We start from the raw sequence: 17,083 nt of genomic DNA, 5'->3' as shown, positions 1-17,083 counted from the left end.
TTCAAAGGTAATGATGAAAATTCATTATTTTTTTCTTATTCTGCACATATACTGACTGATCACAATGCCTTAGAGGTTTGTCCACCCCAGTCATGCATTTCTTGAATTTCTGCAAACTTCTATACTCAGGGGCTTCATTTGCCCCACTTATCTAGACTGACTTTGCATGTGTGAAAACAAATATTGAACCGAGGTCTCCCCTAAAAACAATTTTATAAGAATTATGCAGACAATTATCAACTAGACTCAAACACAGAGGAAAAGAATGGTTATAGAATTTATGTGAGAAATGACAAAATGCTTAGAATGTAAGTATTTTCATTAATAGTCAATACCTTAGAGAAAGGAAATATCCAAATACATAAGCAAATAAACATCATAGAATTTAATGAAGAATATGCTGCAGGAAAAAAAAGAAACTTAAAAAAATGGTTTACAAAAATAAATGTGGAAAATAATTTAGGGATACAGTAAGCAATAGTTTTAAAGTAATAATTATACAACAAAGTCTCTTACCAGTATCTGAAATATAGGCATGAAGTTGTACTGAGTCATCAGAAGATACATTTGAAAGGTCATCTAATGACTGAGAAAAAAATCAGGAAACAAATTTTTAATTTTATAGAAAAAAGTGTTAAAGAATTCTATGTCAAATATGTATTACTCATCTTCACTGCAATGCAAACTTTATATTACTTGTATGTCCCCTCATCCCCTCCACACACAATAATCCTCTCCATTTATACTAACAGGAGAAAAGCCAAAATTAAAGAACTATCAATATGAAACAAAATAATTTAGTAATAGACTTAATACATGAGATTATTTCTTCCTTCACTGCTTCTCCATATATTAGCTATTATTATGATTATTTATTAAATGAAATGAATCCATAGATTATGATAAACTTTAAATAATTAATTTTCAAAAGTAATTCTACAAACAAAAATTATTATTGACTGATCCAAGACCAATCTTTTATAACTATGGCCTTTAGGTCTAAATTTTAAAAATGTTTTTGCCACATATATATATACCCATGCATATAGAGAATAGAACATAATCATAAAATGAAGGCAGACTGTACAGAAAAAGAGTTAACATGGCACCCTAGAACTGTTTTCCCTAGAAAGGATAGTTGACAAGGTTCTCCCTTGGATGGAATCTGGGAACTTAAAGTTAGCATTCTCTAACCAATACGAGTAGTTTACTGTACTTAAACTGTCCATAAAAAACTATGTTTATGCTGAACACCTGCTTTCCTTCTGGGATTTGGTATGTGCTATGTAAGCTGCCTCCAATAAAAAACTTGCACCCTTAATCTTCAATGAGTTTTCCTCGTGGCAACATTTTACATGTGTTGTCACAAATCATTGCTGGGGGAATTAAGCATGTTTTGTGTGACTCCCCTGGGAGAGCACTCTTGGAAGCTTGTGCCTGGTTTCTTTTGGACTTTGCCTTATATACCTTTTCCCTTTGCTGATACTGGTTTATCTCCTTTCACTACAATAAATCCTAGCCACAAGTATGACTATGCTTAGTCCTGTGAGCCTTCTTAGCAAATCATTGAAAGTGGGAGAGCACTTGCAGACACAACACATATAATGTAGAGATTTTTTCACATATTTATATTATTCATACTTCATATATTCGTATTATATAATTCAGACATATTTCACACTTTAAAAACCATAGGATCTGAATAAGCTTTCAAGTTCTAATGTGAGATTAGCAATTATTATTAAAAGAGTTATCTAAATGACTTAAAGGCAGCCATCTATATATATGACATAAAGCCATTTAAATTAAGACAATTGCATTGAAAGAAGAAAGCCAAAAACATAACTACTGAAGACCAATCATTAAGAGAAGCAAAATGTGATAACTCCACAGATAATCCACAAGACTTCCCTAGTCAAGTGAAGTGGCAGAATCATTAAATTAAATTAGGTCTAGTCCAGGCTCCACCACTGAGACCTTAAGAGACTTTAGTCATATCAACTACTCTGGTATTTCAGTTTCCCCAATGGTAAAATGGTGTTAACATCTATCTGCTTTACATTTCTGTCAGGACACAATGTGAATGAAAATACTTCGAAAAGAAATAGAATGCAATTATTTTTAAGTGCTCATGTGCCCTTTAATAAAACATTTTGATAGAAGCAGCACAACCTTCAATATTATTATGTGAAAGAAGCCTCAGAGGAAAGGAATATTTCATCAAACTTATATTATCTACTATAACTTCTTCCAATTATAAGCTAGTACAGGGAACAAAAAGTAATTTTTAAAAATACAGTATTAATATAATGGCAATCTTCCTTTGTAGGTAACATTTAAAAAGATACTTAATTTAAAAATGTTAGCACCTATGCAATCTAAAAGTTGTTAAAAGACTTTGTAGATAAACGTCTTTTTTAGCACATTTAACATATGTAATTAACAAATATTATTTTCATTACATGTGAAGAAAAATCTGATGGAAAAGTCGCATAAACATTACAGTTACAATACACAAGCAGACTATAGTTATAATTGGTTAAAAAGATTAACTACAGAAAAACATCTGATTTAGAAACATAAGTATTGATTAGTAAAAGAGAATTGTGACTTCAAAACAAGTGCATTAATGCTATCCTGAAATAAAACACAATTTGCAAAGTAGTCCTTAAAACTGTTAAAGTCCTTGCAAGAAAAAGTGTTTCTCAACATTACACTAAGACAAAAACTGAAAATTCAAATTTAGTATGATAGCTCATCAACACAACTTCAATGGCACCATTAGAAATGCTTATAATTTACGTGCCAATCTTAATTGCCAAATGAGTAAAACATCAAACACATTAAGCATCTTCTTTGCCTAGTATATTGGAATAAACTATCATGATCTAGTTTATAATCTTAAATCATTTTTAAAATTCAGCTATTCATTAAAATTTGTATGTGTATTAAAAAAAAGAATAAGAAAAGTTCCAGCTACTTAAAAGCTTGAATTTAACAGATTTATAGGAATAAGAAAATACTGCAAGTCACTGACCTCAAGTGTCACCATTTTTTTGATCCAGAGACTGTTCTGATTTATATCACTTTGTGACAAAAGGGGTTTCTTTTATTTGAAAAAATATTTATTCCAGATATGGAATAAAGAAAAAAACTTTTTTAAACTAGTGTTTAAACACTTGTATAAGCCTTACAAATGTGAATACTAGTAAATTTCAAACCAAGGAAAAGTTTCATCACATTTGGAAACTTTTTCTGTATCATGAACATCATATTTCCTTCAATGCTCTAGAAACAATGCCTGTTTGTTAGAAGGCTCTGAACTATAAAGAGTAAATGGTAATGATACCAAATGATTTAGGAAAACAACATTTTAAAAGTTACAAAATATCTGACATAATGCTATGGTTGATTTGCTTTAGTGTTTTGTTAAAGATTATACTTTGTATAGTAATAGAACATTTAATAAGTAAGGTTATTTTATAAACAGTAGATTAGTATAATTGACAAGATAACACAATAGATCTTTAAACCATTTATCTATTACAAAAGGTTTAAAAGAAAAAGTAATGCAGGTGGGAAGAAAAGCAAAACAACAAGCCCCCACACATCTCACCACCATACCCCATAACCTACCCCGCCAAACTTTGGACTGAAACCTTCACAGAATACTTAATATTTCTTCCTAACAGCATTTTAGGAAATAAGTTACTCAATGTCAAGGCTGGATGTATAAGAGAACTGAAATGTTCATTATTTTACACTACACCCTGAATATATGAAATGCCAACGACAGTTTATGTGGCAAAAACACATCATTCTTAAACTTCTAATCATAAGACACAGTTGCTATAAAACTCTCTAAGCTTAAAAACACTTTTTTGACCTGAATTTGTTTTACTATAGATTTTAAGAAACTTCTAGAAGTTTTTAGTTATCCTAACTAGTTTTATATTTCTTTTCTAAATACAAGAGGAGAAAAAACTGATTCTATTGTAAACATTTGTGTGTCACGAATTAACTGCATACATATCACAGCACTAACCACAGTCATTTAAACATACTAAATATTGGAATTGAAAATAATAAAATCAATTTCTTTATAAAATGCAATTGCAATTATGCAGGTATGACCTAAGCACAGAGGTTGGTCAATGTTACAAACATACACTTAGATAGAAGCAATAGGTTCTAATGTTTAGTAGACTACTGACCATAGCTAGCAACAACATATTGTATATTTCAAAGTAGATAGAGGAGAGGACTTGAAATGTTCCCAACACATAGAAATGATAAATATTCAAGTTGATGGCGGTCCTAAATACCCTGACTTGATCATTACTCATTTTATGCATGTAACAAACACTCACACATACCCCATAAATATGTAAAATATTATGTATCAATAAAACAAAAAATAAAATTACCACTAAAAAATAAATAAAAATGAACTATCATTTTTAAGTTTGGGAGTTTATATCCCTTATGTGTGAACTTAGTATTACTTTAAAAGCATAATAACTTCTTACAATACTAAAGGATGATTTGGTGGATTCTAATATATCATTTAATTACATACAAGGCTCAGCCTTTTACAATATTTTCAAGTTACTTTAATAATTAAAGTTCCCATAATAGTACTTACCAAATTTATGCTTCCTGTAGGAGACCCATTAAAAGATTCTGTAGGGGGGAAATTCAACTTAGTATACAGTACAAAACTTTAAAATGGTTGCTTTATCTAAGGTTCAAACACCAAGAATGAAAGTCACATAAACCAAGACATAACAGAACAGTAAAGAAAAATTGTGGAATACTTCCAAAAACCTGACCCCTTAAGTCCCATGGTTTTCTAAGCCAGGCATCTTAGTGAAAATATAAATGTACCTGACAGCTGGCCAAAAACCAAAAAGGCATTAATGTTCAGGTGAATATTTTTATTCTCATAGCAACACATTAAGTTGCTTAATACAATGTAAGCATGAGGAAAACACTGCAGAGCAGAGCCCATTAGGAAACATCAGCACTATTTTGTTATTTCTGTCTCATTGGGTAAGAAATATTACAAGTAAAATTAATCTTTAGTATGAGGCATAGATTGATTTTTAATGTATCTATTAAGTCCACTTATTTCGGTAGATTTGGCTTAAAAACACTGGAAGTCTAGATTCTTAATCAATATATAACTCATAGACCAAAAGACACTTAAAACACATGCAGTGACATTTAACTAAAAAGCAACTAGGAAAAACTAACTTTTAAAATTAATGTTAGAGAATGAGTCAATTATAGATTATTAAAATTAATGTCAAATAATCTTCTTTTCTCTCAGGGTTTTATTATATCAAATTAAACATAATCAAATTTATTATATCAAATTAACATAATCAAATTAAGTTACCAATTAAGGTATCCTTTTATTAAACACACAAATAAATCTATGGTAAAGCAATATTCACATATACTTTAAAGTTAATGTATGGCTAGGAGATTATTTATGAATTTGGTTCTCTAAACAGATCTTCAAAAACCAAGACTGTATTACTTCTACAAAGAGGCAGCCAGTATTGCCTTGCAACTTTACTCTAAATGCCCAAGAACATTTCTTGAGTCCTTAGACCTTTGGTCACAAAAGGTAAACAGGAAATTTCAACTAGGATTACCCTTTGGTTATACTTAAATGGTGATAATTAAAATGAGTAAACAAATAGTTCTCTATCCTCTTCAATCATATGCCTCCTACTGCTTCTGTAGTCTGCCTACCTCTTAAAACTTCCCACCAAAGTCAAGTCAAATTAAAAGGAGAATTCAGGAGCAACATAAGGCATAGTTTTGTGGTCAATAATAAGAAAATCCAGAAATATAGTCTAAAATCAATCTTGGTCCACATTTAATCAAGAATTTGACAACTGCCTATAAATATTAGAAAACAAAAGAAAGCATTTTTCGACATGGAGAAAAAATGTGATTGAGATCAAAATTTAAAAAGGAAAGTATAATTCAAATATTTTTAAGATTGTGACACCTTGTTTTAATAAGGGGGAAAATATCTACTAGGGGAATATATCTACTTATAAAATAATTTAAAGCTTAAGTAACTAAAGAAAGCAAAACGAGAAAGAGAAGGAAGAAAGGAGAGGAGAAGAGAGTGCATGCACAAGCAAGCCTTCCAACTAAACTATCTACCTATTGTGAAGTTTGGTTAAGTAGGAATAAAATGTCTTCCCAGAAAAGAGAAACCACCATAAGATACAGTACTATCACACATAAGATTTGGCCCATTAATATTAGGCTCAATAGCAGACTGCCTTTTTTTTTTTTTTTTAAATCAGCTACACATTAATCTCTGTATTAAAGAATGATTTCAGAATCTCTAAAAAGTAACAAAATTTCAGAATGCTTAAAAAAAAAATCAATGTAGTGCTGAGAAGCTTCATTTTAAAAGTCAGAAATCTAATTTATAACAAAAATGTGGTGAAGGCCCATTTTTTATCAAATAATCTTACAAAAAGAAGTAAATCATAAGCATTACTGTCTGAAAAAAGTGTACCAATGGCCTAAAACTTAAACACTGACAAAAACAGCAAAGTTGAAAGCTCTTTTTAATAGTAATGTTTCATGTTGTAACTATCAATCCATATACTTTTTTCCAAATGGTTTCATAAAAGGGATAGATGATTTCTCAATATAAAATTTATAAAAACTCATCAATTAGGAAACAGAACTGTAGAAAGCATGTTCTAGAAAGACAATAAGCTATGCAAGTATATACTTTCAAACTACAATCAATGATTCTAACATGAGGGGTTACTCAAATGACTGATAAATAAGGGAAGCAAGCATATTTACTTTAGGTCAAAACCAGTTCCAGAAAAAAAAAATTAATGTACTTCATGCTTTAATTAATGTGCAGTATAAAGTGTTGGGAAGTTTGAGATTGCTTATAGTTTGCTTCTGATAGTTGCACAGAAGATGGATTAGGTGGAAAGCTATGAATGGAAGCTAAAAGTCAATTTAAAAGATTTTGGAAGAGTTCCTAAGTTATAAGATCAAAAACTAATCCCACAGAATATATTGCTTACTATCACCATTTTAAATTACGTAGAGGCTCACACAATTAGTTGGTTATGACTCAACATATCTTCTTTCAATCTGAGTCATATAGCAAATCCATTTCACAAATACTAAGAAATTTCTAAAATAGATAAAATTAACATAAACAACAAACACTTTTACAATAGTCATTTTAGGGTGTGGTTACTTGATACAGAGTTGCTATTGCAAATTTCATAGCAACTCTATAAAAGAACATTTTCAACAGATAGGAAATACAGATACATTATATAATAAACTACAGAAAAATTAAATTTTACTATTCAGCTCCCAGAGAAGTATTCTTTAAAAAAAAAAAAAAACTTCCTTAATTAGCCATCAAATTCAGTCAATATATTATTCCAATTTTACAAATAAACCTGAAAGAGTATTAAAAACCCAAAGTATCAGATAATCAATATAAAAGTTATTAAAATTTAAGTATAAACTTCTATATAGGTTTCTTAGATTATTTAAAAAATAATACCTCACTACTGTAGACAGAGGGACAGGACATGGAAGAGAGGTGAGGCTGGGAATCTTCCATAATAGAGATATTTTTAAAAGCTGTGCTCCCTACCTAACAGATATATCACCATCCCCAAACTTGATCATAAATGGTCATAACTAAAGCACCTTCTTAAAATAATTACTTAAACCTTTCTCATTTACTTTTTATTTACCTTGCTCATTTGCTTAGTAGAACATACCAGAAAGTTCATCAAATCCTAGGTATTTAATTAGAGTTTAATAAATACTTCTGGATTGAATCATAAGTAAAATGATCATTGGGCCTAAGAATTTGGAGACTTGTGTTCTAAGGGCTGTCTCTCCCACTATTCTTATCTCTGACTTACTATTTACTAATAAAAAACCTATATTTGTGCTTTAGGTTATAAATAATTTTTATATGCATAATTCCACTTAAATCTAACAGTGACTCCGAGGTAAGATATTATGATGAGAACATTATTGCAGATTTACAAATAAGAAAAATGATGCTTAAAGAAATTAAGTAGTTGGCAGTATCACACAGGTGGTAAGTAGGAGAAGGAGAATAAAATCTAAATTCTCTGACTCTTAAAGTCTGCTTTTTTCACTACAACATACTAACAGGTCTCAGTATTCTTATTTGAAAGGTTGGAATAAACAACTTTTGAAACTTCTAGCTCAAAAGTCTCCCACACGGTGCAGGATTTAGAAAAGAATACAATTAAAGATTTTTTTAAACTGTAGTTTTTTATTATGCTTTATTTATGATATACTTTCAGAGTCATTACTTATTATGTAATCTTCTCAATAATCCTATTGTTAATCATGAATATTATTTACTAGCAAAAGGGAAACTACCATAAAAATACTTCAGTGACTCACCTCAAGAAAACATTCTTGTTTAAGAATTCAAAGATCCTACAGTTATATTCTAATTTGTTATTAAATTTTCAAACTTTAGTATAGTCACTAAACTTTGTCAATCATTTATAGATCTTTATATTTGTGCTTCAAAGAACATTTCTTAATCTTATATAAAAGGTCATTTTTTTTTTGGTTAAGCAGAATATACACAGGAATATATATATGTAAAATGTGTGCCACCTTACCTCCATCCCCATCATCTGATCCTCTAAAACTAGGATCTTTTAACATGTCCAGCTCAGCTAACATGCGCACATAGAGTGCATTCTGTCTGAAGGAAGGATAAAATCTCTCATCTCGTAGCATCAATTCATATACCTTGTTGAAATATATCAAGATACGCAATAATTAATACAGGTATGTGGTGATTTTTACTAAATAATATTTCACCAAAAGTTACTTTGAGGTCTTGCCATAACGTATCACAGTTAAAAGATGTCAGCAGTAAGACTATTTCACAGCTAATAATTTCTTCTAGTTTCTTCAGTAACTAAATTAAACTGAAAAAGGTCCTACCTACAACATAACTCACATGATAGCAGGTTAGATATAATGTTCTAGAAAGTAGTGTTTTCTAGAAACAAGTACACATAAAGGCTTAAGGTTCATATTAAAATGAATTTGAGAGTCTTATTATTTATACATCATCAAATTCTAAGACTAGAATATTTGGCTCTACAGTCATATTCAAATAAAACAACCCAACTTAAGGATTTTCCTCATTGGTCAATTAACAAAATAAACAAAAAAAACTGGTCTACATTTTTGTAATTCAGAGGTATTATTGCCATAACTTATCTTTTAGTTACCACTCTACTTCTTTTAAAGTTTCAATAAGTTTTAAAAAAAACTAATGACATGCATATAGAAATATACTTTTTTTTCAAGAAAGAAAAAATGATAAATGCTGTACATAATACCTTTCTTTGAATATCATCAAAGATTTCAGGGGTTGGATCTTCATGATTCAAAGTATCTGCTAATTTTGCTACTAAATAGTCATCAACAGTAACTCTTGGAGATGCCTAACAAACAGAGAAAAGTAATAGTAATGATCTTTGTAATTTCTAAATACAAGTTAATACTTAATAGTAGAATAATGAAATCATATTATTCAAAATAATTGGCAGATAAGAATCATTTGTTTTTAAATGACACCTTGCTGTTTAAGAAGGCTGAAACACGGCTAGAACCTTCTCTTCATTATGTACTATGTAGATAACTGGTAGATAAATATGGATATAAATCTCGACTTTTGCAAAGCAAGTTACCTCCCACTGAGCCTCATTTACTCCATCTGTAAAATGAAGTACTATATAAGGTTAAGATTACTGTAAGGATTAAAAGAGATCTATGTAAGACATACAGTCTTACACAGAGACAAAAGGGATCTATGTAACCACAGTGTCTTGCACATAGGAAACACTGTCTAGGGCTTAATTAGTGGAGTCACCTTACAACCATCCTGAATTATAAGGCTTTCCGCAGACACTTGAAAAATGGCAACAAATGAAAGTGTCAGCATCTTTGGCATCCTTGGCTGTGGAGTATGTAGATTTGCTTTTACCTAAGAATCCTCTGCAAAAACCATTCAAAAATGCCTAGAATAACATGTTGAATAATTATACAGAGTTCCAGATTGCAACACTGGGATCCCTTATAGTTTATGATGTCCTTCATTTCTTGTTCTGTTTACCTGGATTTTTATTTCAATTTATACCTTACATGAAAAAGTTCAAAAGGATAAACTAGAAACATGGAAAAACCAATGGAAATGTTTTAAAGTACTTCTTTTTAATCATTTTTGTATCCAGCTGCCTTTGATTTTTAGAACTTATTATTCTACAGAGTATTTCAATATTCCTTATGATTGGGAAAAAAATGCCAAGATGATATATGCTTTTGGCAAGATACTTTGGCAGTGCAGTCATTGAGGATACTTGGCACTATTTCCTGCATAGACTCTTCTTACAACACAAAAGAATATATATTTATAAAATTCATCATGAGTTTCAGGCTCTGTTTGGAATGAAAATTGAATATGCACATCTTTTGGAAACTCTAATTCTCGGAACTGGATTTTTCATTGGAATCATACTTTTGTGTGATCATGTACTTCTTTGTTGGACATGGGTGATCATTCGTTTGACAGAAACTATTTATGTCATCCATAATGGTTACAATATTCCTCTCAACCCTTTAAATCTCATCCCTCTCTACTGTGGTTCTCTGCATCATGATTTCCACCACATGAACTTCACCAGACACTGTGCTTCAACACAGTGAGATAGAATTATTGGAACAGACTCCCAGTTTAATGCCTATAACGAAAAGATGAAGAAGTCTGAGAAAAAGTCTAAATACACATCCCATGTAAACCTTCCTGAAGGTGTATACATTTTCCTGAATCAAAACTAGTAGCTAACTCTGCTTCTGGAGCACAGAAATAAGCATGTGTCTTGGCCGCTAAGTGATAAAAAGAACATTAACAATCTTTAATTATCTTCCCAGTGGGAACTTTTTCACTTTACACACAAGTTCTGTACATGCAGAAATAAATAAATAAATATATGTTTAAGTTCAGTTTTCACAGGAAGTTTTGAAAGCCATGTTGCTAAGCTTACAAAAAGGTATTAAGTAATGGAATAAGTATTAATGTATGTCTTTCCCCCCAGTAATATCATGGGCCTAAAGTTGACATTAGTCTTTAGATCTTTTAGCTATACATTGTTCATTTCAGAAATTCTTAACAGTGGTATTTGGCCTTATATTTAACTTTAAACATTTTTTAGAATTTGCCTAAAGATCAAGATATTGTAAGTTGAATGACATTAACTGATATAGTGGGTGACTAAAACTGCTGAATTGGGAACAGCCAGCACCAAGAACTTCCACTCTTGTCTGGAGCTGCCCCGTTTGGGGTAATTCTCTCTTTCTTTGAAGAGTCCTTACGAACTGTAATGTACTACTGGCACCTACAAATTAAAGCATTTCCGAATTGATATAAGTAAAATATTTTAGTCTAAAGGTTTTTAAAGTTACTTGAATTTTTTTAAAAATTAAGGAGCTTTATTTCTGCTATTTACACTTTCATTTTTATATAACAAGTTTTCATAGTACTTAAAGCTGTACCTTAAAACTTTGTGAACTGACTTGCTATATTTGCACTTTGAGCTATTGAAATGTCATTTTTGTCTAATTGAAAAAATGAGTTAGTATTTAGTATTCAATAGTACTAGATGTGTATCAATATTATTGTCAAAATAAGCCATTTGATTTATCATTTTGCACTAGAGAATCCTCCTGAATAGTCTTTAAAAGAGACTACTGTTATCCAAAATTTGGTGTTACGGCCAATGCTGCAACAAAGTTCCAGTATGATATGGGTGGAAAAAAATCTGAAAAATTAATTTGTTCTAAGAATTTCCATTTCAAAGTACATAATGTGACAGATACTACACAGAAATATAGAGTCTGACCTTTCAATATCAAAAATTACTTCATTGAAAGAAAAAAGGCTGAAAAGTCAGGCATATCAAAAGCTTTGGCATGTTAAGTTTTCAATTTTTAGTTCTGGAGCTGGGGTGGGGAACCTGTGGCCTTAAGGCAAAATGTGGCTTTCTAGGTCCTTAAGTGCAGCCTTTTGACTGAATCCAAATTTTGCAGAACAAACCCTTTTATTAAAAGGGGTGCAGCAGAGAAAAATGAAGCTTTTCTTGCCTCTTTTGGTGCTTAAAAAAGAATCATCTTGAAATCAGAAGGCTGCAGGTTCCCCAACTCCTGCATGGTAACTTTTAGAGAAATTAACAAAGAATGTATTATTTAAATAATTTTTCTAATTACATCCAATAAAATACCCAAAAAGCATATTAGATAAATCAAGAAAGGAGAAAAAGAAGTAAACAGCAAGGTATAAATGTATAGGAAAAGGGTTATAAAACTTCTAATGCTCCACTGTCAATTAAACACTATGGAGAGTACACCTAAGCAAGTTGCGTGGTGGTGGTGGCTGTTTTTTGGAGGGGTGCTTATTTGTTGTATGTTTGTGTGTTGAAGGGGTGTCCTTTAAAACAGAAACAGGAGAACTAAACAACTTCAAGTACGTGACAAAGATTAGAGAGGAATACGTTAGTTAGTTTTGCCCTTTCATTTGCCCTCTGAGCTCACTAACTTAGTTTTCTAGGAAACAAAGAGGCAAGTTTGAAAATAATATTTTATAGTTGTTTCCTTTCATTATAATTCTTCGTATACATCTCAAGTACACAGAATTGGATTAAGCCACATCCTTGGTATAAGGTAACCAACATTTTTAGAAAGGCATCATGAAACACAACCAATCAGGATACCCTCTTCCAAAAAAAAAATAATACAGAAGGAATCTTTATACACATTTGTTACTACTTTATCCTAAAAACATGAAAATGGATGTTTTTCTAAAATTATCTATTAATGTAGATATTTTACTTTTCTATTACTAAATGTGATTATTTAAACAATAGGACTAGTTAACAGTGGCAATTAGTAGTAATTAATAGGACTAACTAAACAAATCTGTGAGAAAAATGTTATAATATGTAGTTTATAATGGTTCTCTGGTATACCAATTTAACTTTTAAAAAACTCTTTATTGGATATTTAAATTTTATAGGCTTCATTGTTTTCTATTATTAAAATCCAGAAACATAAGACTTTATAAAAACAAAATATATATATAATAAAGTATTTAAATTTTGTAGGCCATAGTATTTTATATTCTTAAAATACAGAAATGTAAGACTTTTTAAAAGCAGAATGTACATGCAAAAACATATTATCTATATTTAACAAAAAATAAACAATGACTTTTATATCTGTTCCATGACACAGTAGGATATTTTTACTCTTTCTGTTTCCTTTTCTAATAGTACTTCTTTGAACTGCCTGCAGCCTTCAGGACATCCTTTTCTTTTATGTAGTGTTACAACCGAATATAGTCAACCGTAAAATTCACTTTGACTTTTAGCTCTGCTCTTTTCAAGCCCAACTCATACTTATTTCTTGTGTCAATCCAATGTGATGACATCAAGTTAAATAACCTTTCAACAAAATCATCTGGACATGGAATAATTGGGATTTTATTTACTAAAAACATCAGGTTTTAAAATCTGTAGAAATTTGTTTCCAGTTCTCAAAAAAATGTCCAACAACTTTGTATCGACGGCTTGTTTGGTAGGCAGACAAGCTGTTGGTCCTTTCCATTATAAATTCATCATACAGGTTATCCATGCCTAAAATGCCCATTTTTAAAGACTCTGAAGCATAACGATGTCATCATAAGTTAAATCTCTCTCTCAGGAAAAATGGCTTTAAAATATAGAGCTGAGTTAAACTTGGGAAACTACAGTTGAATTCCAAATAAATTAAGAGTTTTAGTAAAGAAACTGATCCTCAAGTAGTCTTATTTCAAAAAAAGGAGTCATTTTGTTCACTATGAGATTTTGTCACAACCTACACAGAACATGGAACAAGTCAGGTCACTTAATCCTGTTTTTGGCTGTCTCTGGGCTCTTCAGAGAATATCCACCAGCTTTAGAGAAACAACATATGAATTTCTATTTACTGTAATCCTCTTTTCCATTCTCATTCTCCAAATATTTTCAAATTAGAGAAAGATATTCTTCTTGTCCCACACTTTGGAAATATGATTTTACTGCAGACCAACATTTTAAGCATGTTTTCTACACTTGGCAAGAATGACAGAAACAACCACTTATACTTTCTATTTCTTCTTGAGTCAGTTTGACAACTTATATATCTCTGGGAATTTGTCCATTTCATCTAAGTTGTTTAATCTGTTGTCATAAAGTTGTTCATAGTATGTGCTCTTACTCCTTTTAATTTCTATAGGGTCAGTGGTGATGTCTCCTCTTTCATTCATGATTTTGCTAATCTGCATCTTCTCTCATTTTTTCATGGCTAGTCTAGCTAAAGGTTTGTCAATATTGTTAATATTTTCACAGAACTAAATCTGGTTTTATTGATTTTTCACTACTGTTTTTCTGTTTTCTATTTCATTGATTCTCATTCTAATCTTTGTTTTCTTCCTTCTGTCTGCCTTGGGTTTATTTTTCTTTTCTTTTTCTAGATTTTTAAGGTGAAAACTTAGATTGTTGACTTTACATCTTTATTCTTTCTACTTAGACAGTTTTAAAGCTACAAATATCCCTCTCAGCCCTGCATTAGCTGCATCTCATGAATATTGATACAATATGTTGTCATTTTCAAGTAAAAATACTTTGTAGTTTCCTTGTAATTTCTTACCGACCCAGAAGCTATTTAGAAATCTGTTGTTTAATTTTCAACTATTTGTAGATTTCCCAAATTTTCTTCTATTGATTTCTAATTTGATTCCATTGTGATCACAGAACATACTTTGTATGATTTCAATAGTTTTAAACAAAGACAGGTTTTATAGCTTAGCATATTATTTATCCTGGAGAATGTTCCATGTGTTATTGAATATGTGTATTTTGCTGTTGTTAGAGGAAATGTTCTACAGATGTGTTAGGTCTAATCGATTTATATTATTTGTTAAGTCTTATATATCCTTTGTGAAATTTCTATCTAATTGTTTTATCAATTATTGAGAGTGGGGTATTGAAGTTTCCAAATATTATCACTGAATTGTCTCTTTTTCCCTTCAATTCTATAAATTTTTGTTTCATGTATGTGGAGGCTTTATTTTTAGGTATACGTATGTTTATAACTGTTTTATCACTCTGATCAATAGTTGACCCTATTATCATTATAAAGTGTTCCTCTTTTCTTTACTAACAATTGTATCTTAAATTCTATTTTGTCTGATATTAGTACACCCCATTCCAACACTCCTTTGTTTACTTTTACATGGTTTATATTTTCCATCCGTTTACTCTCAGCATACTGTGTCTCTGAATCTTGACTTGGTCATTTAGTATTTGCATGACTGTGGCCATGTTAATTTGACTGCCTAGAGATCAGATTCTTCATTTAAACAATGAGGATTAAAATACACAGGAAGACTGTTGTCAAGATTAAATGAAATGTTTGTGAGGTAGTTGTCCCTGGTGTAAGTAATGATTATTTGCAAGTATTACAAAAATTATTAATAATACTAAAGAAGATTAAGAAAGCAAAAATTAAAATACATTCTCACCTTTTCTGACAAATACTGCTCGTAAATTCCAACAGCAGCTGCTCTTAAAAGACCTTTGGTTTGGTTGGTTTGATGTTTTTTTCCATCTCTCTGACGACTTAATAAAACCTCAAGCTGCTGTTGGGCTGTAACCCGATATCCTTCCACTGTCATCCAGAAGAAAAGATGTGCTTGGCCTCCAGTTTGCTGCATGTAATCTACCAAAGAAAATTCATAACAGTATAGATATTAATGTCACATAATTTTGGGTCCATGCAGCTCGATAACAAGTAAATTAAAAGGATTAAAATTTTAAGTATTTAAAAACTCTACATTTATCAAATCCCTGAGGTGAAAAATAGTTACAACATAAATTGGTTAAGCTAAAAAAATTAAAGTTATGTAACAAACACAAGTGAAAGAGCGTATTTAAAAAAATTTTAATCCCATTTTCATGATAAAATTTCTAGTGAATAAATTTGCTACATGATGCTTTATCAGAAATAAACTACTTTAACATTAAACATTTGTTCTCAATAAGGATTATCAGTCATAACATGAATATTTCTAGATATATTATTAAATAAATCTCTACCTCTATGGTTTCTAAGGAAAAATGATCATTTCAGAGAATAAAAGGTGTGGTCAAATTGCAGGACTCTAATCTGATTGTGGGTCAAAAGTCTCTCATTATACAGAGGGTCCTGCCCCATACCCTGGAGGAAAGAATGCTACACAGAGAGGCCAGGAAGAACCTGAAAAGAGAAGCCTTGCTGGGTTTAGATTATGCGCTTTTTGTCCAATCACATTTCTACACAGTTGTCAATCATGCCTATGTAATGAAGCCTCCATAAAAACCCAAGAAGACTGAGTTCAGAGAGCTTCCAGAGAGATGAACATGTGGAGGTGGACAGCAAAGAGAACAAGAGTTCATCCACATGCTGGGAGGGTGGAGCATCCCAATTCCAAAGGGACAGAAGCTCCTACACTCAGGATCCTTCCAGACCTTACCCTATGTATCTCTTCATCTGGCTGTTTATTTGTATCCTTTAAGATATCCTTTGTAATAAACTGGTAAACATTAAGTAAATGTTTCCCTGAGTTTTGGAAGTCGCTCTAGCAAATTAATCAAACCCAAAGAGGGGAATCATGGGAACCCCAATTTGAAGCCAGTGAATCAGAAGTAACAGAGGTCCAGACTTAAGACAAGTGTCTGGGGTGGGGGTGGGGGAACATCTTGGGTAGATATCTCCGGGTAGATGGTGTCAGAACTGAATTAGAGGATGCTCAGCTGGTGATTGCTGCTTGGTGTGTAGGGAAAAATTCCACATTTGGTCACAGAAGTCTTATTCTGTGTTGACTGCTGTGGAATTTAGAGGAAAGCAAGTTCTAGAGAGTGTTTTCCCAAAGCAATAATATTTA

At 31.2% G+C, this 17,083-nt stretch overlaps 1 protein-coding gene and 1 pseudogene across 3 annotated transcripts in view; one reads left to right on the top strand and one right to left on the bottom strand.

Annotated features, from left to right (window-relative positions):
• Positions 1-17,083, bottom strand: part of SNX13 (sorting nexin 13) — a 141,191-nt gene that overhangs the window by 30,728 nt on the left and 93,380 nt on the right. For all 3 annotated transcript variants that reach the window (XM_069462706.1, XM_069462704.1, XM_069462705.1), the window contains 5 exons: positions 15,683-15,879; positions 9,429-9,533; positions 8,694-8,826; positions 4,646-4,683; positions 517-586 (listed from right to left, as the gene is read on the bottom strand). In XM_069462706.1, coding sequence (XP_069318807.1) covers positions 517-586; positions 4,646-4,683; positions 8,694-8,826; positions 9,429-9,533; positions 15,683-15,879 — 543 coding nt within the window. The remainder of the gene's footprint in view (positions 1-516; positions 587-4,645; positions 4,684-8,693; positions 8,827-9,428; positions 9,534-15,682; positions 15,880-17,083) is intronic.
• LOC138377441 (methylsterol monooxygenase 1 pseudogene) lies at positions 10,345-10,794 on the top strand (annotated as a pseudogene).

This window comes from Eulemur rufifrons, chromosome 29 (assembly GCF_041146395.1).
Source record: "Eulemur rufifrons isolate Redbay chromosome 29, OSU_ERuf_1, whole genome shotgun sequence".
NCBI classification, from domain to species: Eukaryota; Metazoa; Chordata; class Mammalia; order Primates; family Lemuridae; genus Eulemur; species Eulemur rufifrons.
This window is presented reverse-complemented; position numbering and strand designations above follow the sequence as displayed.